Genomic DNA, 24,901 nt, shown 5'->3' with positions numbered 1-24,901 from the left:
TAGCTTGTTTTTGGTGAAATTGTCATTGTCCCCGCAAAGGTCAAGTGGCTAACGTCACACTAATATTATATTGCGATTGGCTGAAAGAATATTCGAAATCAGTGATGCAAAATCCATAGTACAGGTGTACAAGTAGGATATGTAGCAGCACGCACATACACAGACACGCTCACCCGATAAAATGCTTGTTCTTGTTCGTTTTTTTTGTGGATGCTATTAGGCACTGTTATACTTCTTAGGTCCAAGAAAAGTGTAGTAGCTGCTAACGAAAACTGCGTAAAATTTTTATCGTAGTTTTACAAATAAATGCCCTTATTTACTTTCAAACGAGCACTTAATTACATCCCTCTTTAGAATCCATATATTTTCGACAATTTTAATTAACAAATTGTGATACTTTATTACCGGGGACGATTGCCAAAACACGACCAAAACCGTGGGGGAGGTATAAATAGACGCGTTTTTGCTCGCTTTCAATAACTCGAATACTTTTTCGCCTTTGGGCTATTGATAAAAGAACAAAACGCGTCTTCATTTCTCTTTCCACATTTTTGAACGGGTAGAAAAACTTAGCACCAGTGTTTGTATTCTTAATACTGGAATAAATACGCGTCCTCAGATATCCCAATTCAAGACTTTTGTATAATTTTCTGTAGGACCCATATAGGTGCACTACATTTTCATACTAAATTCGTTCAACAAATTTACCATCACAGCAACCCATATCTGATATTCCGCTCCTTTTTTTGTTTCCCTGCGTCGCTTCCAACGACAGCAACCCCGGTAATTTTGACACTTCGTTCAGTGTCAAACGCATGTTCCACGCAGGTTCCACTGAGTTCCACAATAGTTTGACACTGACCGAAGTGTCAAACTGCAATGTGTTAGAAAGAGAAAGGGATTGCTTCCTTCTCATACGTATCATACTTGTAAACCTGTACTATGGCAAAATCCTTTAGCAGGTTCTAGGGGCATAAACAGTCCATTGAAATGATTCTTACCTCATACTGAAGTTGAGGATATATGTATGTATGAGAACATCTGTTGTTTATTTGCGAAATTATACAATAGCGTCTGAAATTTTAATTTTGATTTTCACATTTCATCCTTCAACACCCAAGTCTCCCGGTTTGACATTTCCAAAAGTTGGTGGTCCTATCCAAAATTAGTCCTCTGGAGTGAATTACATTGATTATAGCCTATCAACCAAGTTTAAATATCAACTACACGTTACGGCTCCTTTTACAAATGTGAATACGTAGGCACATATATTTACCAGGTGAGGCTTTGTCCCTCGCAAGAACACTCAAAGTGGTGAAGCGAAAGCTACTACCCTAACGTAGTGGACATTCGAACTAGTCTGAAAACTGAAGCTACCCGGTCATCCATAATGAGCTGTTATATCATAAGGCCGGAAAACAGCAGTAAACATTTTCAACTTAAAATCGGTCGACTCTCATTCTAAAATATCGTTTTGATTTAACAAAGACTATTGAAATCAATGTTGTGAACACAAACGTCTGCAAATTTTGGTCTACATTTTTAAAATTTTATCCAGGGTCCTTGTAAAATTTTAATCATGTAGATGCGCCGAGGATTATGGGATATAGCCATAAAGGTGGATCAGGGTTGACTCTAGAATGCGTTTGTACGATATGGGTATCAAATGAAAGGTGTTAATGAGTATTTTAAAAGGGAGAAATCCTTAGTTCCATACGTGGACGCCGTTTCGAGATATCGCCATAAAGGTGGACCAGGGATGACCCTAGAATTTGTTTGTACAATATGGGCATCAAACGAAAGGTGTTAATGAGTATTTTAAAAGGGAGTGGGCCTTAGATCTATAGGTGGACGCCGTTTCGAAATATCGTCATAAAGGTGGACCAGGGGTGACTCTAGAATGTGTTTGTACGATATGGGTATCAAATTAAAGATATTAATGAGGGTTTTAAAAGGGAGTGGTGGTTGTTGTATAGGTGGTCGCATTTTCGAGATATCGCCATAAAGGTGGACCAGGGGTGACCCTAGAATTTGTTTGTACAATATGGGTATCAAACGAAAGGTGTTAATGAGTATTTTAAAAGGGAGTAATCCTTAGTTCAATAGGTGGACGCCGTTTCGAGATATCGCCATAAAGGTGGACCAGAGGTGACCCTAGAATTTGTTTGTACAATATGGGTATCAAACGAAAGGTGTTAATGAGTATTTTAAAAGGGAGTAATCCTTAGTTCAATAGGTGGACGCCGTTTCGAGATATCGCCATAAAGGTGGACCAGAGGTGACTTTAGAATATGTTTGTACGATATGGGTATTAAACGAAAGGTGTTAATGAGTATAGCGAGTGGTGGTAGTTGTATATGTGAAGGCGTTTTCCAGATATCGACCAAAATGTGGACCAGGGTGACTCAGAACATCATCTGTTGGATACCGCTAATTTATTTATATATGTAATACCTGCCAAGATTTTAAGGGATTTTTATTTCGCCCTGCAGAACTTTTTCATTTTCTTCTACTTAATATGGTAGGTGTCACAACCGTTTTATAAAGTTTTTTCTAAAGTTATATTTCGCGTCAATAAAACAATCCAATTACCTTATCATGTTTCATCCCTTTTTTTCGTATTTGGTATAGATTTATGGCATTTTTTTCATTTTTCGTAATTTTCGATATCGAAAAAGTGGGCGTGGTCATAGCCGCATTTCGTTCATTTCTCATACCAAGATAAAGTGAGTTCAAGTAAGCACGTGAACTAAGTTCATTAAAGATATGTCGATTTTTGCTCAAGTTATCGTGTTAACGGCCATGCGGAAGGACAGACGGACGACTGTGTATATAAACTGGGCGTGACAGAAAACATTTAACGTCACAAAATCTATGCCCCTACCAAATTTAAAAAGGATTGGTTAATTTTTGTTCGACTTATGGCGTTAAAAGTATCCTAGACAAACTAAATGAAAAAGGGCGGAGCCACGCCCATTTTGAAATTATCTTTTATTTTTGTATTTTGTTGCACCATATCATTACTGGGGTTGAATGTTGACATAATTTACTTGTATACTGTAGATATTAAATTTTTTGTTAAAATTTTACTTTAAAAAAAAAATTTTTTAAAAGTGGGCGTGGTCCTTCTCCGATTTTGCTAATTTTTATTAAGCGTACATATAGTAATAGGAGTAACGTTCCTGCCAAATTTCATCATGATATCTTCAACGACTGCCAAATTAGAGCTTGCAAAAGTTTTAAATTACCTTCTTTTAAAAGTGGGCGGTGCCATGCCCATTGTTCAAAATTTTACTAATTTTCTATTCTGCGTCACAAGTTCAACTCATCTACCAAGTTTCGTCACTTTATCTATCTTTTGTAATGAATTATCGCACTTTTTCGGTTTTTCGAAATTTTCGATATCGAAAAAGTGGGCGTGGTTATAGTCCGATATCGTTCATTTTAAATAGAGATCTGAGATGAGTGCTCAGCAACCTACATACCAAATTTCATCAAGATAACTCAAAATTTACTCAAGTTATCGTGTTAACGGACGGACGGACGGACATGGCTCAATCAAATTTTTTTTCGATCCTGATTATTTTGATATATGGAAGCCTATATCTATCTCCATTCCTTTATATATGTACAACCAACCGTTATCCAATCAAACTTAATATACTCTGTGAGCTCTGCTCAACTGAGTATAAAAAAAAGGGATTATAATTAAACCCATTAGCACACGTTTTTCTCATTTGTTTTTGTATAACTAAACTTCCACTTATAACTAAAGACATTTTATATGACTACGTAAAAACTTATGCTAATCGGAAAAAAAGGAAAGTTAGCGAGCTAACTATCAAAATTTGTTTCAAAAACTCTCTATTTGAGCATAAGTTCAATGCATTTTGACAGAAGAGGAAATTAATGAAAAGCATTCTGAGAAAAGGCGTTCTTCAACCTAATTCTGATATAGGTCGTGTTTGTGACAAATCCTTAAATGGGAAACTTTTGAAAAACATTTTGAGATAGGACTATTTCGAACTGGCAGCCGACATGGGGTAATACTCTACTCAGCAGCAATGAACTGACAAAAAATAAAATAAAAGAAAATGGCGTATAGTCTTACAACTTTATATTACGGCCTTGGCTTTGACAGAAGAGTTGAGCTTTTGTGCGTTATTTGTGGAGTTGGAAAGCAACGCATACAAAAATGGCCAGGCGAGAATGGAAAGGCAATTTTGCGAGATTTGTGTAATCCATTTGAGATGAGTGACGAATTGTTAGAAATTGAACTTAAAAGTGGTAAAGTTTAATGACTTATTTTCTTATTAAGGTTCAAAAAAAGCTTTAGACTTAATAAGGATGCTTTTAAGTATGTGTTAGATACTTTTGCGGGGCAAATACGCCCAAGGTCTTCGACATCGACACGTTATTTTTGACTCGGAAACATATAAAAAACAATCTTCATCAAGCCTTTTACGTTTCTTATACAGCATATATAGCGACACGTTCGTAACAAGAAAGCGTCTTTACGTCGTATAAGAAAATGAGTCACCTGTGACTCATGAACTCATTCCAATACAATATTATGAGTCACATATGATTCATCGAACAGGGAAGTTGTGAATAAACTTCCAGGAAGACTTTTTTTGAACTTTTAGTTTTTCTTTCAATCGACCTGAAAATCTGAAGTAAAACTTAGTAAAATAAAATAAACTAAAATGAAATAAATAACTTAAGATAAAATAAAATAAATGAGATAAACTAAATTAAGATAAAATGAAATAAGATGAGATAAGCTAAAATAATTAACACAAAAATAAAACAGAAAAAGACAAAATTTTTTTTCCAAGGAAAAGTCTATAATTATTAATAATAATGGAAACACTCCATCTTAAAGTTGAGACCAGACATTTTCTAGCTTCAGCTCAGTTATGTACAGCTCACACCTACAATTTCAAAAAAAGTATGCACATGTTTTTCTGCTTTTAACCCCTTTTATATATAAGTATTTGTTAATAGGGCAAGCTATTTATGTTTCATTTACATCTGTATTACACATAGTTATCATCTGGTAAATTTTTGGTAAGATAATTTCGTTTTATAAAAGCTGAATCCGTAACAGATAACTTGTTTAAAAACAAACAAAAACAAGTAAGGAAGGTTAAGTTCGGGTGTAACCGAACATTACATACTCAGTTGAGAGCTATGGTGACAACATAAGGGAAAATAACCATGTAGGAAAATGAAACGAGGGAAACCCTGGAATGTGTTTGTATGACATGTGTATCAAATGAAAGGCATTAAAGAGTATTTTATGAGGGAGTGGGCCATAGTTCTATAGGTGGACGCCATTTAGGGATATAGCCATAAAGGTGGATCAGGGTTGACTCTAGAATGAGTTTGTACGATATGGGTATCAAATGAAAGGTATTAATGAGTATTTTAAAAGGGCGTGGACCTAAGTTCTATAAATGGACGCCTTTTCGAGATATCGCCGTAAAGATGGACCAGGGGTGACTCTAGAATGCGTTTGTACGATATGGGTATCAAATGAAAGGTGTTAATGAGCATTTTAAAAGGGAGTGGGCCTTCGTTTTATAGGTGTTCGCCTTTTCGAGATATCGCCATAAAGATGGACCAGGGGTGACTCTAGACTTTGTTTGTAAGATATGGGTATCAAATGAAAGGTGTTAATGAGTATTTTTAAAAAGGAGTGGGCCTTCGTTTTATAGGTGTTCGCCTTTTCGAGATATCGCCATAAAGGTGGACCAGGGGAGACTAGAATTCGTTTGTGCAATATGGGTATCAAACGAAAGGAGTTAATGAGTATTTTAAGAGGGAGTGGGCCTTAGTTCTATAGGTGGACGCATTTTCGAGGTATCGCAATAAAGGTGGACCAGGGGTGAATCTAGACTTTGTTTGTACGATATGGGTATCAAATGAAAGGTGTTAATGAGTATTTTTAAAAAGGAGTGGGCCTTCGTTTTATAGGTGTTCGCCTTTTCGAGATATCGCCATAAAGGTGGACCAGGGGTGACTTTAGAATTTGTTTGTATGATATGGGTATCAAATGAAAGGTGTTAATGATTATTTTAAAAGGGCGTGGGGCTTAGTTCTATAGGTGGACCCCTTTTCGAGTTATCGCCATAAAGGTGGACCAGGGGTGACTCTAGAATTCGTTTGTGCAATATGGGTATCAAACGAAAGGAGTTAATGAGTATTTTAAGAGGGAGTGGGCCTTAGTTCTATAGGTGGACGCCTTTTCGAGATATCGCCATAAAGATGGACCAGGTGTGACTCTAGAATGCGTTTGTACGATATGGGTATCAAATGAAAGGTGTTAATGAGTATTTTAAAAGGGAGTAATCCTTAGTTCCATAGGTGGACGCCGTTTCGAGATATCGCCATAAAGGTGGGCCAGGGGTGACTCTAGAATTCGTTTGTGCAATATGGGTATCAAACGAAAGGAGTTAATGAGTATTTTAAGAGGGAGTGGGCCTTTCTGGACCAGGGGTGACTCTAGACTTTGTTTGTACGATATGGGTATCAAATGAAAGGTGTTAATGAGTATTTTTAAAAGGGAGTGGGCCTTCGTTCTATAGGTGTTCGCCTTTTCGAAATATCGCCATAAAGGTGGACCAGGGGTGACTCTAGAATGAGTTTGTACGATATGGGTATCAAATTAAAGGTATTAATGAGAGTTTTAAAAGGGAGTGGTAGTAGTTGTATATGTGAAGGCGTTTTCCAGATATCGACCAAAATGTGGACCAGGGTGACCCAGAACATCATCTGTTGGATACCGCTAATTTATTTATATATGTAATACCTGCCAAGATTTTAAGGGTTTTTTATTTCGCCCTGCAGAAATTTTTCATTTTCTTCTACTTAATATGGTAGGTGTCAACCATTTTATAAAGTTTTTTCTAAAGTTATATTTCGCGTCAATAAAGCAATCCAATTACCTTACCATATTTCATCCCTTTTTTCGTATTTGGTATAGAATTATGGCATTTTTTTCATTTTTCGTAATTTTCGATATCGAAAAAGTGGGCGTGGTCATAGTCGGATTTCGTTAATTTTTCATGCCAAGATAAAGTGAGTTCAGATAAGTACGTGAACTGAGTTTAGTAAAGATATATCGATTTTTGCTCAAGTTATCGTGTTAACGGCCATGCGGAAGGACAGACGGACGACTGTGTATAAAAACTGATCGTGACATCAACCGATTTCGCCCATTTTCACAGAAAACAGTTAACGCCATAAAATCTATGCCCCTACCAAATTTCAAAAGGATTGGTTAATTTTTGTTCGACTTATGGCGTTAAAAGTATCCTAGACAAATTAAAAGAAAATAGGGCGGAGCCACGCCCATTTTTAAATTTTCTTTTATTTTTGTATTTTGTTGCACCATATCATTACTGGAGTTGAATCTTGACATAATTTACTTATATACTGTAAAGATATTAAATTTTTTGTTAAAATTTCTTAAACAAAATTTTTTTTTTTTTAAAGTGGGCGTGGTCCTTCTCCGATTTTGCTAATTTTTATTAAGCGTACATATAGTAATAAGAGTAACGTTTCTGCCAAATTTCATCATGATATCTTCAACGACTGCCAAATTACAGCTTGCAAAAGTTTTAAATTACCTTCTTTTAAAAGTGGGCGTTGCCACGCCCATTGTCCAAGATTTTACTAGTTTTCTATTTTGCGTCATAAGTTCAACTCATCTACCAAGTTTCGTCGCTTTATCGGTCTTTTGTAATGAATTATCGCACTTTTTCGGTTTTTCGAAATTTTCGATATCGAAAAAGTGGGCGTGGTTATAGTCCGATATCGTTCATTTTAAATAGCGATCTGAGATGAGTGCTCAGGAACCTACATACCAAATTTCATCAAGATACCTCAAAATTTACTCAAGTTATCGTGTTAACGGACGGACGGACGGACGGACGGACGTACGGACGGACATGGCTCAATCAAATTTTTTTTCGATCCTGATTATTTTGATACATGGAAGTCTATATCTATCTCGATTCCTTTATATATGTACAACCAACCGTTATCCAATCAAACTTAATATACTCTGTGAGCTCTGCTCAACTGAGTATAACAAGTAAAAACGGGACTGTCTTCGGCTGTGCCGAAGACTTCATACCTTTCATGAATGGGGCTGAACAATAATCTTATCCCGCTCGTAATCTCCGAATAATCGGATGTATAAGATAAGAAATATATAGTGAACAGATCTACATACCTTAACGATTTTTAAGATAAATATAAAATAAAAAACAGGTAGGTACTTTGTGTGAGGATGCAAAGTTTCAGGTTTTTTGTGGTCTGCGTGTAAAAACTATGACTACGAATCACGTATTTCAACAATATATGACGTAAACGTAACTATTTGATGAAATTTGATGAGTTTTGAAGCTTCTAGCCGTAAAAAAGGGACAAAAATGACAGTTTATATGAAGTATATAATATATATACCACCGATCTCTATGATTTTTTCAGCCAACAATATATGCTATATACGTAAGCATTTTGTGAAATTTGAAGCTTCTAGCTATTAAAACGGGGCAGAAATTGCGCAGTTTCTTATCTGAACAATCGGTTGTATGAGATATATACTATATATACCACCGGTATCTATGATTTTCTCAGACAACAATATATGCGATACACGTAAGCATTTGGTGAAATTTGAGCATATCTAAACGATTTTTAAGATAAATATAAAATAAAAAATAGGTAGGTAATCTGTGTGAGGATGCAAAGCTTCACGTTTTTTGTGGTCTGCATGTAAAAACTATGACTACGAATCACGTCTTTCAAAAATATATGACGTAAACGTAACTATTTGATGAAATTTGATGAATTTTGAAGCTTCTAGCCGTAAAAAAGGGACAAAAATGACAGTTTATATGAAGTATATAATATATATACCACCGATCTCTATGATTTTTTCAGACAACAATAATTGCTATATACGTAAGCATTTTGTGAAATTTGAAGCTTCTAGCTGTTAAAACGGGGCATAAATTGCGCAAAGTTTCTTATCTGAACAATCGGTTGTATGAAATATATACTATGTATACCACCGATCTCAATGATTTTTTCAGACATCAATATATGCTATAGACGTAAGCATTTGGTGAAATTTGAAGCTTATAGCTGTTAAAATGAGGCCGAAATCGCAAAAAAAATATATATATACTATATATATATAATATATATATGATTTTTTGACACAACAATACATACTATATACGTAAGCAATCGGTGAAATTTGAAGCTTATAGCTGTTAAAATGGGGTAGAAATTGCGAAGTTTCTTATCTGAACAATCGGTTGTATGAGATATATACTATATATACAACCGATCTCTATGATTTTTTCAGACAACAATATATGTTATATACGTAAGCAATCGGTGAAATTTGAAGCTTATAGCTGTTAAAATGGGGTAGAAATTGCGAAAAGTTTCTTATCTGAACAATCGGTTATGAGATATATACTATATATACAACCGATCTCTATGATTTTTTCAGACAACAATATATGCTATATACGTAAGTATTCTGTGAAATTTGAAGCTTCTAGCTGTTAAAATGGGGCTAAAATTTGCGAAAAAAAATATATATATATACTATATATATATACTATATATATATACTATATATATATACTATATATATATACTATATATATATACTATATATACCACCGATCTTTATGATTTTTTCAGACAACAATATATGCTATATACTTAAGCATTCGTTGAAGTTTGAAGCTTCAATCTGTTAAATTGGGTAAGATATTACAAAAATCCTCTTTCTGAAAAATCGGTTGTATGGAGGATATATGCTATAGTGGTCCGATCCGGTCGGTTCCGACAAATGTCTAATCGGACACCCAAATACACCCGCTCACCAAATTTTATCAAGATATCTCAAAAATTGAGGGACTAGTTTGCATACAAATAGACAGACGGACAGACGGACATGGCTAAATCAACTCAGCTCTTCAACCTGATTATTTTCGGTATACTTAATGGTGGGTCTATCTATTTTCCTTTAAGGACTTACAATTTTCGGTTTCGTGACGAAATTAATATACCATTTCATTTTCATGAAAGGTATAAAAAAGGGATTATAATTAAACCCATTAGCACACGTTTTTCTCTATTGTTTTTGTTTAACTAAACTTCCACTTATAACTAAACACATTTTATATGACTACGTAAAAACTTATGCTAATCGGAAAAAAAGGAAAGTTAGCTAGTCTTAACCTCGAAGGTTTACCTAGGATAGATTTAATATAAATATAGTCTAAGTTTCACTGAAATGAATTGTCAATAAATTGGTATTTAAAATGGGAATGCTGACTTCCTTATTTATCTAGAAGCACGTAGGGAATACAGGTAAAGGCCACCGAAATATAGGTGCGTCGCTGGCCATGGTTTTGAGGGTGGGATCAGCACCGGGCGTCGCACCAACACCCGCGGCGCCCTTATGTATATTCGGCCTTTTTGTTTTCTTCCAATTTTTCAGCGGTTTTTTTGATTTTGATTTTCAGTGTTGGTAACCGGCCATGTCCGGTTCGGTAAATTTTTTTTGCGGTTATCTTTTTGAATTAAAATTTTTGAATGTTAACGGTCTGTCCGTGACATCCGGTTCGGCCGGATGTTGTTTTATTTTGAATTTATAAGTGTTTTGAGTCGGTCTCTGCGCTTCTGTTAGGTTTTTTTTAATTTTGACAGTTGAGTTTTTGATAGGCATGATATTACTTTTTTCTGTTTATGGCGCAGGAACAGTAAGGTTGGCAAGGACCCGCCCCAGCCGACAATGACTAGCCACTGTGCACCACAACATCATGCCGATCGCCTTCCTTGCTGCTTCCACCGAAAATGAGTATCCATAACAATGTAAAACTCCGCATTTAAATGGCCACTGTCTGCAAACATCTGATACACCGATGTGCAACATAAGCAAACGGTCAGGCTAACTCCCCTGATTTAATCACAAGAGGTTTGATCGGCTCATGATTCAATTACTAGATGTTTGTTCTCCAATAATGGCAGAGCTTTGAAACTCCCAAATAGAAAAATCTGGACGGGTTGCTTTTACGAAGGAAAACGGGGAATAATTCAATTCCCTGCAGTGAAAATTGTAGTAAAAAAGTATCTTTGGTAGTATATTAGTAGTGATAATAAATTTGTAAATGCCAAAAGTTTTTGGGGAAATAATTCATTTTCTACTAAATATTTCGTGAATTGATAAAGTTATGTTGGTTTGGTCATTCTTTCAGAATTTGTTTGAAGAATGCCGTGCGTCAAAATTTTAAAAATAAACTATCAAAATTTGTTTCAAAAACTCTCTATTTGAGCATAAGTTCAATGCATTTTGACAGAAGAGTAAATTAATGAAAAGCATTCTGAGAAAAGGCGTTCTTCAACCAAATTCTGATATAGGTCGTGTTTGTGACAAATCCTTAAATGGGAAACTTTTGAAAAACATTTTGAGATAGGACTATTTCGAACTGGCAGCCGACATGGGGTAATACTCTACTCAGCAGCAATGAACTGACAAAAAATAAAATAAAAGAAAATGGCGTATAGTCTTACAACTTTATATTACGGCCTTGGCTTTGACAGAAGAGTTGAGCTTTTGTGCGTTATTTGTGGAGTTGGAAAGCAACGCATACAAAAATGGCCAGGCGAGAATGGAAAGGCAATTTTGCGAGATTTGTGTAATCCATTTGAGATGAGTGACGAATTGTTAGAAATTGAACTTAAAAGTGGTAAAGTTTAATGACTTATTTTCTTATTAAGGTTCAAAAAAAAACTTTAGACTTAATAAGGATGCTTTTAAGTATGTGTTAGATACTTTTGCGGGGCAAATACGCCCAAGGTCTTCGACATCGACATGTTATTTTTGACTTGGAAACATATAAAAAACTATCTTCATCAAGCCTTTTACGTTTCTTAACAAGTTTTACCTACATTTTTGTTAAAATTCTGTTATAAATTAATAAAAAAATAAAAACAAAATATTTTTCCGCCAACAAATTTGCAACTTAGAAAAACGGAACTACGATCGAAATGCAGAATACACAAAATCGAACGATTCGAAGTTGGATCGAAAGAGATTGGAACACAGAATACCAAAATTGCCAAATCGAAAAAATTCCAATCCAAGTCGAAATGCAGAATAGGGCTGTACAATTGTCAAAAAATTTGTCAGCCGAGCAAACCTGTTGTTGTTGTAGCAGAGCAAACCTCTTGTCACTTTTTGTGATTGAATCGTGTGCTCGGCTGACAAATTTTTTGACAGCCATCTGCTTGATGAGGCCACACTTCCCAGGGGCTTAAGAGGCCACTTTCGTAAGCATTATGAGGGAATACGGCACCTGAGAACACAGCCGTATGGTCCTGAGTGATATCCACAAACAGGGCCTCTGTGCCAGGAATTGCCCTGCGAATCCAGTTCTTAAAAAAAAACCCAGAACTCGCAGAGGAGCAACGCACTCTCCCTAGGGAAACGCGCGTCACTCTAGCTCAACTTCTATCTGGGTACTGTAATAGAGATATACGCCGCCGATAAACGCCGCCGATTTTGGTCGTTTTTCGCACGCCGCCGCCGAATATCAAATATATCGGCGCGGCGTCCGGCGCGTTACTATATTTTCTCGTTTAAGACTGTTTAGGCCATTTATTGTTCATGTTGAAAATTGGTCGGATATGGTCGAAAGTGGTTTGAACGAATGCGCATCACGGCCAGTTATAAGAAACTAATAGCGAAATTTAACTCTATCTAACTGTTCAAAGGTTATTCAAAAAAAGAGGCGTTTTCGATGTCAGCTTAACACGGACTTTGCATCGCTCAATTCACCAAGTTATGAAAACAAAACACTAAAAGAAAAGTTATATAATAAATTTATATGCTTACTTTACATTTTTTTTTTTTTTTCAAAAAATTAATACTGAACAATGAATCCACGGCGAACATGTTTTCAAATTGTCCTCAAGTTGTTAAAAAAAAAGCAAACCCAAAAAAAATTTTTATAGCGATTGGCTGAAAGAATAAGCGAAATCAGTGATGCAAAATCCTTTAATAGGTTCTACGGGCATAAACACCCCTTTGAAATGATTCTTGTCTCATACTTAAGTTGAGGATATACATATGTACGTATGAGGTTTTGAAAAATCACTTGGGCTTACATTCAAACATCTGTTGTTTATTTGCGAAACTATACAAAGCGTCTGAAATGTTAATTTTGATTTTCACACTTCATCCTTCAACACCCCAGTCTCCCTGTTTAACATTTCCTAAAGTTGGCGACCCTATCCAAAACTAGTCCCTTGGAGTGAATCACATTGTTTAAAGCCTCTCAACCAAGTTTAAATATCACCTACACGTTACGTCTCCTTTTACAAACGTGAATACGTAGGTGAGGCTTTGTCCTTCGCAAGAACACTCAAAGTGGTGAAGCAAAAGCTTTCCCAAGACAGTCGAACTAATGACCGTGTGTGCTACTACCCTAATGTAATGGACAGTCGAACTAGTCTGAAGCTACGAGGTCGTCCATAATGAGCTATTACATCATAAGGCCGGAAAACAGCAGTTAACATCTTTCAACTTAAAATCAGCCCACTTTCATTCTAAAATATCGTTTTGATTTAACGAAGACTATTGAAATCAATGTTGTGAACACAAACGTCTGCAAACTTTGGTCTACATTTAAAAAATTTTATCCAGTGTCCTTGTAAAATTTAAATTATGTAGGATTATACTATTTGCACCCATGAGTTACGCAATAATATCCACTTGGACTGCTTATGATTTCGAGGGCTGCAACCTTGGCTGAATAGTCACTCCCTAACGTTTCAAGGTGTTTCTCTGGTGTAGCTTGGCAGCATAGCGCGACAAAAACATCCGTTAGAAAATCTTCGGAGCTACACCTAGAGCTTCTAAGAAACTGACGTCAAAGAAGGTATGACTTGGAAGTCACAGTCCTTTGGCTTATGTGCTGGCATATGGTGTGAGGGTCAGGAGGCCTGGTAACGACTGGTGGTCGGGATTGCTGCTGTTCGCACATTGGGAATTGTAGCTCTTAAGAACAGCCGAAAAAACTGGAGGCGCCCTGTGCCACAAGAGTAATGAGTATTAATAGACCATTAATAGCAACCGTAAGCCGCAATTGTGCGTGACCGCCAAGGAGCAACAAATAATTTAAAGAAATTGTGTCCGCGACGATTATTAGGAGTTAACCACAGGTGAAACTACGCTTTGCACGAGATATTCAAACAAACCTGTGACCATTTTATGTATCTCTATTTCTTTTCAGCAGACGCAACAACAACAAGCGGGGTTAGGTTCGAAGCTTCTCTGGAGTAAGTGAACGATGAACAATCCCTCCGCAAGGAGCTACTCCTGAAAATTGTTCAACGATCTGCGAGATTTTGAGGCAAAAACGCCGGATCTTTCCGAAATGACCAAAACGTTGATTTCCTTAAATACATACAAACAAAACCTTTCCTAGATATTATTTTTTTAAATAGAATAATTAAGCTTTTTAAAGTAAGAGCACTGGCGTATGCCGGCGTCGCCGCCGGTATATAATAGAGCCTACGCCGCCGTCGCCGATAAAGTGATCGGCGTAAACCTCTATACTGTAAACTATTACCTATCCAGAATCAACCCCGACATACAAAATGTATGTCCTGCTTGCAAAGTGTCCCCACATGAAAACCGTCTCATCAATTGTAATGTGGAACCAACGCCTCTAATACCCCTCTCACTATGATCCACCCACCCCTGTTGAAACTGCAATTTTCCTTGGACTCCCGTTAGAGGATATTGATGACAATTTGTGATCGGTCGCACCTATTTGGATGGGGCGAAGCACTGCTAGAACAACAACAACCCGGCTCATTTGATTGCTTCGGTAGACAAACATATGCGTAAAAAAATATTCTTATTTTATTATTTTCATATACATATCTGATTTGTAGATATGTATAAATAGTTGCGTTCTTCTTTATTTATGTTTTCTTATGTATGTGTACTTAAGTTACATAAACAATTACTTATGTATGTGTTACTAAGCTTTTATATTATATTGAAGATATGGATTTTGCAGAAAAAACTAAAAGGTAAACGACAGAAACCAATCAAAATGATGCCCAAAATTTTTAAGTAGCCCCAAGCTATCCACAAATCATTAAATAATAAAAATGAAGTTATACAGAATTACCCAATTTGTTTTATTCAGTTATGAGAAACTCGATTTCGTTCGATTTCTGTAAACTCTAGATATTTTAAAATTGACATAACTAAGAAAGGGGTGTCTTACAAATCTTGAGTTAAATTAAGCATTAATGCTAAAAAGTCATGGTTGTAGTTGTAAATAGTTAAATTGATACTAGCACTTAGCATCTAAAGATAGTATGTAATTTTTATAATGCATTTTTGCATCTGTTTAAGATTTGAAATAATGGAACAAATATTTCATATAAAAAATTACAAAATATTAATAAATCTAATTTGAAGGCGCAAATTTAAAACAAAGAGTCGAAAAATAATCGTAACAACACTTTGATTACTCACTATAAATCCTCGTCTTCAACTGCAGCAAAACCAAAAATATTTTTTTTCAAATCTTCAAATCTTCAAATGGCATATTCATATACTATTTTCAATTATTTATGTTATAAAAATAATCTATATCTAATTTTAATCAACCAACTAAATTATGGAAACTCAAAGTTTAAGACAACTTATATCAAAATTTTAAGTATACGATTTTTTGTTATTGCATATACGCTAACACACATTTTGTGCATATCTATACATACATAGATATGACCGGAAATGGTTTTAGTCGGAGAAGCTATCACTCCAATAAGTAGTGGTAAGTGGTGCCACCGATTTGAACAAATCTTTTCCAACTGTATATGTTGCCTCATCCAGTCTCACTTTTGGTGGACGCTCCTGACCCGGACAACGTCCATCTTTGTGTTTTTCTAAACGCGCTTCAGATACAAACTTTCTCTTACATTTCTCACATTCATGCAATATGCCCTGTTCGTCATGCTCATCTACCAAGTGGCGACGCAATTCCGCTTTACTTGAGCCTGTATATTCGCATTTGACACAATCGAAGCCATTTGGTTCCTCAGTATGTTTCTGTATATGTTTGCGGTATGCACCTTGAATCTTGAAAACTTGTCCACATGTTTCACATTTGAGGGGTTCGCGTGGTGTATGTGCTTTTTTATGTAGTATCAGTGATAATTTACGTGAAAAAACTTGTTCACATTCATCGCATTTATATTCATTTTGTTGATCTTCGCCCCCTTCTTCATTTTCAGATGTTGGTGAACTTTTAATTTTTCTCTTTTTCACCTGTTTAATTTTGATGGGCGCTTCATCGATTTCCACTACTGCGGGTGCTGCATCACTGCTTTCATCTTCCTTAACTAAAACTGGTGATGGTGCAAGTCTTTTTTTTGTTGCCTTTGACGCACGCTTCTTCTCTTTGACTTTTGGTGCTGGAGTAGCTGCTGGAGTAGCTGCTGCAGTTGATTTGCGTTTAGAACGCTTGCCAGTTGAAGACCTTGATGCACGCTTCTTTTTTGTTGAACCAAAATCGGAGTCTTCGGAATCGTCTCCTGCGGTAATACCCCCATCATCGGAAACCTTAAACTCCACATCGTCGTTGCGTTCGAAATCAGAAGGTTCCGAGTCTAAAGCAGCATCTATAACCACATAACCAGCTGGACGTCGAACTTTATTTTTACTACGCGATAGTTTTTTGCGTAACTCACGCTCTGTTGTTTCACATTGTGATTTCAGTTGCAAGGCAATGTTTACATTATCCAAGCAAGGATTGCATATAAATTGTGGCATAAAATCCTTTTGTGCAATTGAAACTGTCGGACATATAATCATTAATTTCTCAGCAATCGTTTGTTTTTGAACGCTTTTGAAGAGACTAACAAGCGCATCTGTGCTAGTGCAAACTCTACACTGTTTCTCATCTACATGATTCTCCAGTTTAGCAGCTTCGCGTGCTGTGCTTGTAGGTTGCTCATCATCCTCTATGTAGGGTTTATTAACGGAATTACGTCCTACAACAGGTTTAACATCCACATCTTTGCGCTTTTTAGGCAGTTGAGCTGCATTCCTTAATGAACTTCTGGTTACAGCTACTTCAGCCACTTCGTCAGCAGGCTCCATGGGATCATGCTGTAAGTAGAAAATGAAATTAGTATGACTAGTGGTGTATACCTTTCCGAATACATCTATTGAGCATACACATTTGACCTTTCAGCCGTCGCATTTGTTTGAGGTTAACCCCTCATGCCACTTTAACTATAAGTAAAAAAAATAATTTATCGTTGTACAAGTGGGCCTTATGAGTTAAACGGCTGCAGGGCTTCCTGTCACTCCTATTGGGGAGCTTAGTTCTGGGGGAAGTACTACAGAGGCTCTCAGTAAAAGGCATTGTAAATATTGTAAGAAGCAAATATAATAAAAGGGCATACAGAGGGCGTGCTTTGAGCCAAAAGCGTTACAATATGTTATTGAGCGGGCCCGGATTGACAGAGACCAAGGATTAAGTCAAATCTTCCTAATCAAACTTCCGCGCCTTAGACCAAATGTTAATATACTAGGCTGACGACGTAAACTCCCAAGAAGGCATTGCAGGGGGATTCTTCGGTACTGGTCCAGGCTACAGAAAGTGGACTAGTCCAAACCTATCATGAATAAACGGCCCAATACACACACACACACCTAAAGCGCGATAACCTCCTAAGAGATTTTAGGCCGAACTTCTCTTCCAATTTGCGACGTGCTCCTTTTAATTTTTCTTACAAATTAGCGGGACGGGACCAACTTGTTTTATGCCGACTCCCAACGGCATATGCAAGACAGATGAGTTTTCACTGAGAGCTTTTCATGGCAGAAATATCCTCGGAGTGCATGCCAAACACTGCCGAGGGGCGACCTCGTTAAAGACATTTTCTTCTAATTGAAAAAAATTATCCTAAAATAATATATAACAGGCGTTCTAATTGGTCACTGCAGTCTGTGAAGATACGCTTCCCGAGGCAGTAGGTTCTATGTACCGGAGCGACTCGGGATTTTTCTCGACCAAGGACTGTCATTTCAGTGTGACCCCATTTAATTTGTTGCGTCCCTCCCACAAATTGTCATCCTCCCAGCAGCTCCTTGCAGCAGGACTGCTCCATATTATCTTACTCCGGGAAGGCATCGAATCCAATCCGGGTCCGTCTCCTGACTCCGGTTCTGAGAAATGGTTTTGCTGCATCTGCCGGAAAAGAATCTTTTTAGGACGGTCATACTCTGTTCAGTGTGTCTCGTGTAAGGGATGGTTGCATCGGACAGGTTGTTCTGGGCTTGATCCCAAAACCCGACGTCCACGTAACTTTTATAAATATTTTCTGGCTCCTTGCTGTTCACGCCCAAGGGCGTCCCGTAGTCTACGCCTAAGCGGATTACGGAGATAGTCGATTTCATGAAGCGGCACAACATCCGCATTGCTGCGATTCAAGAGACTAAACTCACAGCATGGGTATAATGTTCACAAGAAAGACCGCGAGAGCGGAAATGGAGGCGGCCTCGCGTTTATCATACACCACTCTGTGCAATATTATATATTTGATCCTGGCATCGACCGCAGGGACAATGTCTTAGAACTTCAAGGCCTATCTGTCCCGTCAGGCGATGCAAACCTAGAAATCATCAACATCTACATCCCTCCTGCCACCTGTTGCCCCAGTGGATACCGTCCTAATATCAGAGCCTAACTCACTAGCAACAATCGCATTATCTTAGGCGATTTCAATGCCCATCACGATCTATGGCACTCAAACTTGCGGGCGGACAGTAGGGGTGAGATGTTGGCGGATCAAATAGAAGAAACGACGTTCTGCACAATAAACGGAGATGCCCCCACACGTATGGTAGGAAGCTGTCACAGTTCGCCAGATATCTCAATCGTGAGCGCAGAATTCGTAAACTGCGTCAACTGGCAGCCGATGGTAACATTGGCATCCGACCACCTGCCTATACTTATTTCGCTCGAGTGTACCGCCGACTTCATCGTCACCGAAAAACGCACTTTCATAACCTTCAAAAAAGAAAGTGGGAAGAATATAAATCTTTTACAGACTACCTCTTTGCTGCCCTCCCTATCCCGACTGATGCCCGCCAAGGGGAGCGTGCCTTCCGTAAGGTCATTGAATCCGCCTCGGCACGTTTCATTCCCGCCGGGAGAATTCCCGAAATCCGGCCCACTTCCCGGCGGAGGCCGCAAACTTACCGAGAGAACGTGATCTTATAAGACAGCTTGATCCAGGCAACCCCGAAATAAGGGATATAAACCAACGCCTCAGATTGCTTGTGGAGGAACACAAGCGGGCGAAATGGGAGGAGCACCTAAGAGGTTGTAACCTCTCTACCGGTGGGGGTATACTTTGGTCCACCGTAAAGTCCCTATCGAATCCGACTAAGCACAAAGACAAAGTTTCCATCGCCTTTGGCGACAAAGTGCTGTCGGATGCGAAAAAATGCGCGAGCGCTTTCTGCCGACAATATATAATGCATTCTACGGTCGACAAAGATAGACGGAGAGCCAATAGACACGCACATACACACATATTCAGCGCGTCACCAATTACCATCACCGCTAAAGAGGTTGAGGACGCCATTGGTCGCGCTAAGCCATCCAAAGCAGTGGGCCCAGACGGCATAGCCATGCCGATGCTTAAAAGCCTAGGGAAAGAGGGTTTCAAATATTTAGCGCATGTCTTCAACCTGTCTCTGTCCACCTTTGTCATACCCGAGAAATGGAAAATGGCCAAGGTGGTCCCGCTACTAAAGCCTGGGAAACCAGCTAACATAGGAGAGTCGTATCGTCCGATATCTCTCCTATCGCCAGTGGCAAAGACGTTTGAAGCCATTTTGCTCCCTTATTTCCAAGCAAATTTGCAGCTAGCCTCTCATCAGCATGGCTTCAGAAAACTCCATAGCACTACCACCGCGCTAAATGCCATTAGCACCCAGATAAATTGCGGTTTAAATCAATACCCACCATAGAACAGTACTCGTAGCGCTAGACCTATCAAAAGCTTTTGATACGGTCAACCATGGCTCGTTACTGCAAGACCTGGAAGGGTCTACCCTTCCCCCATGTCTTAAAAGGTGGACCGCAAATTATCTGGTGGTCGGCAGGCATCGGTGCAATTTAGAAACGAAACATCAAAACCAAGGAGAATTAAACAAGGGATGCCGTCCTATCCCCAATTTTATTTAATTTCTACATATCTAAGCTACCTTCACCACCGGAAGGAGTCACAATCGTTTCCTACGCCGATGACTGCACAATAATGGCCACAGGCCCAGGCCCAAAGATCGATGCGCTATGCAATAAAATAAACGGCTACCTCCCTGATCTCTCCAGTTTTTTCGCCTCGCGAAACCTGGCATTATCACCGACTAAATCTTCCGCGACCATATTTACAACATGGACGTCCCAAATGTCGACTATTTTGAACATCCACGTCGATGGCACTACGCTACCGACTGTCCTACACCCAAAAATCTTGGGTGTGACGTTTGATCAGGATCTACATTTTGGTGAGCACGCAGCCGCAATTGTTCCGAGAGTTCAGAGCCGTAACAAAATCCTCAAATCCCTCGCTGGCAGTACTTGGGGAAAAGATAAAGAAACGCTCATGACTACATACAAAGCAATTAGCCAGCCGATTACGTGCTACGGGTCACCCATATGGTCGCCAAGCCTAAAAATCACCCATGGAAGAAACTACAGGCCTGCCAAAATACTGCTCTCCAAATCGTCACGGGCTGTCTTCTTATGTCCCCAGAACACCATCTGCATAATGAGGCGAGAATACTCCCCATCAGGGAGAGAAATGAGATGCTGACCAAACAGTTCCTGTTGAATACCCAGAAACCTGGGCATCCCAACAGACATCTGATTGATGAACCAGCACCGCCTAGGGGCTTAAGGAGTCATCTCCGTCAGTATTTTGAGGAAATACGGCACCTGAGAACCCAGCCGTATGAAGTGAAAAAACACAAGCAAGTCCTTGGTGAACTCCACAAACAAGCGTCGGACCTTTATGTCGGGAATTGCCCGGTGAATCCAGTACTTAACGAAAAGTATCCAAAACTTGCGGAAGAGGAACGCATACTCCCCAGGGAAACGCGTGTCACTCTTGCTCAACTTCGTTCTGGATACTGTAACAGGTTAAACTCTTACCTATCCAGAATCCACCCCGACATACAAAATGTATGCCCCGCTTGCAATGTGTCCCCACATGACACCAACCATCTCTTCAATTGTAATGTGGAACCAACGCCTCTAACACCCCTTTCCTTATGGTCCACCCCTGTTAAACGGCAAGTTTCCTTGGACTCCCGTTAGAGGATATTGATGACAATTTGTGATCGGTCGCGGCTATTAGGTCGCGGCTATTAGGTCGGGCGAGCATTGCTACAACAACAACAACAACAACCTGAGCCAGCCGTTCGACGATGCAATGCGTTGCGAGATGTTTCTGTTGTGGCGATATGGATACTCCCCTAAGATTTTGGTGAGTGTTATCGATGTTAAGGGTGTTTTAACGGCTGCAGATCCGGAAAGTTCCGGTAACAAGCACTATTTAGTTACTAGTCCGACCTTCTCGGGAACGATTTGGTATGACCACATCAAACCTTCTAAGCCATCCCCCTTGTCCACCACATGAAGAACCTTAGAGCGTAGGTTGCTAAAGAAACAGGATTCGCCACGGGTGGGTGAGGTGACAAATGGGTTTGATAAACTACATATAAATAAGCGCTACACAACCCAATGAATCAATTTGGGATTTTAGTCGCCTCTTATGATAGGCAAACCTCCAGCGTGTATATTCTAAGCACCCTAGCCCGCTGGGGGCGCATTCTCAGATCTTTGATATAAATGCAAGGTAAAAGTCTAGTTGAGGGGTCGACTGCTAGTACGCTACCAAAAATATCGAGAGATGTGTCAAAAGACGCGTATTAATCTCGAGAACAATAATCCGAAGGCGGAAAAGAAAAATTGTATCTCTGTCCGGAGATATTTGCAGTTGAAGTTTGCGATTTTCATGTGGTTGTTGTGTGTTCGTACCCACAAAAAAAATTGTGCATCAATGTGGCGGTAGCCACGGTTATACCACACACCCGGACTTGGCATGGCGTAGCCCAGGGTTATTTTTAACAAGCGCGGCCGAAGACCGGCAACGCAGAAAGGTGTTCTGCCCAAAAATACTATGAATCCCACCCCCGGTTTCGGAGATACCCGCGGGCCTTTTTCGGTTTTTCGTTAATATCTTTTGAACGAGTTAAAATTTTTATTTTCCGCCTTCGGATTAATACTGATGTCAAGACGCGTCGTTTGACACCTCTCCCGATATTTTTAGTAGCGTATTAGCAGTCGACCCCTCAACTAGACTATTACCCTATTTTTAATTGCAGAAACCAATCGATATTGCATTTGGTAATTGTGCAGTTTAGGGGCCCCACCCTAAAATTGGGCCTTTAACTTTGGGAAGTTAACTTTTTTTTACCTGTTCAAAAGGTATTAACGAAAAACCGAAAAAAGATCCGCGGGTTCTTACGAAACCGGGGGTGAGATCCATAGTATTTTTGGGAAGGACACCTGTCTGCGTTGGCGGCCTTCGGCTACCGCCACGGTGATGCACAATTTTTTTGTGGGTACAAACAAAACAGCAACCACATGAAAATCGCCAACTTCAACTGCAACGGTGATGCACTATTTTTTTGTGGGTACTAACAAAACAGCAACCACATGAAAATCGCCAACTTCAACTGCAAATATCTCCGGACAGAGATAAAATTTTTCTTTTCCGCCTTCGGATTATTGTTTTCAAGATTAATACGCGTTTATTGATACCTCACTCGAAAATCTTGGCCCAACTTTATGGTGGGGCCCCAAAACTGCACTACCAAGATATTTTTGTAAGGAATGCGAATTTGGGGTTCCTCCTTACATGGTACCATGGCTTCCAACTAAATTAATGCGATGCACGACGGATATACGCAACATAAAACTTTGGAAATTCTTACCTCGTCCAAATACTCGGCAACTATTTCGTCAGATCCGGCTGAAGCCCCATTCGTAAGCATAACCTCATCAGTGCCGGCATCGATACCACCTTCTCCAAATAATGCATCATTCATTTTCACCACTTTTTGTTTTTATTATTTTTGCTTAGTTAAGATTTTTCACTATTGTTCAAACACTCTATTCCGTTATGTCTTTGCTTCTTTGTTTTTATTAGATATTTCTAAATTACATATGTTGTTATGTGTGTGTTGTTGTATTTATGTCAAAATATTACCACCCCGATTTCTAGCAGCGATGCAGAGCAAAATCACCCACCGGGCGCTGTTATATACATTACATATATCTACGTAAAACAATTAGAGAATTATACAGTCCAACTTATTGCTCACCTCTTTGTATTCAAGCAAATATTTTAAATTTTATACAAAATCAATTGGAAATTACTTTAGTTCTGATGTGTTTGCAGTTTATTGTGGTTATTTGGACAGCGCGCTTTTTTCACAGCCGATGCTTCTATGGCACAAACACCAACAAAGTTTTATATGAGCAAAAAATTTTCCTCTTGCATAGCGTTCACAATAATTCCCTTATTCATGAAATTTTCAATTATAACATCAACTTCTTCGCTTAACTTTTCGCGCAAGTTAGATTTCTATATTTTAAACAGCATTTATATTCAAAATATTGCCCACAAATATCTTTTCACATTTTTGTATGTACACTGAACGCGTTACGGCCATCTTGAAATGTCTGCATACAAAAATCGAAGTAAAATTGTTCAATGCGTCATTGTGAATGGTAGGTGCGAGCGAGCACGAAAGGAATATGCGGCGGCGAACGTCAATTCAAGCGATGTTGTGCGTGTGCGAAAGAACAGCTAGCTTGGCGCTTAATGTGTACCGGTTTGCAAACTGCGCCGGTTCGCAGCAGTGTTGCCAAGCCTTGTATAAAGATGTCTTTTTGGTTAATTGAAAACCCGTTTCGGGATCAATTTAGATTCATATGCGGAATGTTTTCGGGTTAATTACCCGACTACTTCGGAACTATTTTTCGTAACATTTCAACAATTCCAGAACAACTGTTAACTTTATTTTAAAATTATTGACTATGTACATATGTTATTTATATCATACAGGATATCCTTAAGTAATACGTCAGTGTAAGCATACTTGAATCGATGCATGTCAAAATCACCTAAGTCCACATGTGACAACCTTTATATTGAAGTAAACAAAACCACTGTTACAACAACAACAGCAACAACCAAGTCATATTGATTAGACTAAAAAATGCATTATAGTTTAGCCATTTTTTCAAAGCTGACTAAGTCCTACCGTACCTGTAAAACAAAATTACTTAAGCGGGAGTCATTGGTGCCGTTTGTCGTATCACTGTAGTCGTATCCCTAACGTAATCAGCTGTTCATCGTTACGACGGTAAACCAAAAACCAATTGGTGGGCTACGATACGGTTACGACCTTAGCGGCAACAATAATCGATTGTATTGATTCTCATAAGGTTGGTCGAATCAGCTGTTATAAGGTTACCGATACGGTTACCGATAAAGCACCAATGTCTCCAGCTTTAAGTCCATTTCAGCCAAGCGTAGTGCTCTCTGCTATTGCATTTTGTGACATATTTTACGAGTTTTAGATCTGAACGCTTTTCGAAACTGCTCATGGCGGAACTATACAAGGTGGCAGCACGGTGATATACACACCTACATACATAAATAAAAGTTCTATGTACTTTGT

General features: G+C 38.6%; 2 protein-coding genes across 3 annotated transcripts in view; both read right to left on the bottom strand.

Moving 5' to 3' along the window:
* LOC137246817 (G-protein coupled receptor dmsr-1) overlaps positions 1–24,901 on the bottom strand; it is a 796,706-nt gene that overhangs the window by 251,501 nt on the left and 520,304 nt on the right. The gene's annotated exons all lie outside the window — the stretch shown is intronic.
* LOC137246816 (GDNF-inducible zinc finger protein 1) lies at positions 15,023–23,928 on the bottom strand. Its single transcript, XM_067777823.1, has 2 exons — positions 23,147–23,928; positions 15,023–17,236 (listed from the first exon to the last, which is right to left on the bottom strand). The coding sequence occupies exons 1-2, from the start codon at positions 23,258–23,260 to the stop codon at positions 15,866–15,868; spliced, it is 1,485 nt and encodes a 494-aa protein (XP_067633924.1). The 5' UTR covers positions 23,261–23,928; the 3' UTR covers positions 15,023–15,865.

Source organism: Eurosta solidaginis, chromosome 3, assembly GCF_040869045.1.
Source record: "Eurosta solidaginis isolate ZX-2024a chromosome 3, ASM4086904v1, whole genome shotgun sequence".
NCBI lineage: Eukaryota > Metazoa > Arthropoda > Insecta > Diptera > Tephritidae > Eurosta > Eurosta solidaginis.
The sequence above is the reverse complement of the archived record's forward strand: the minus strand, read 5'-3'. Positions and strand labels throughout refer to the sequence as shown.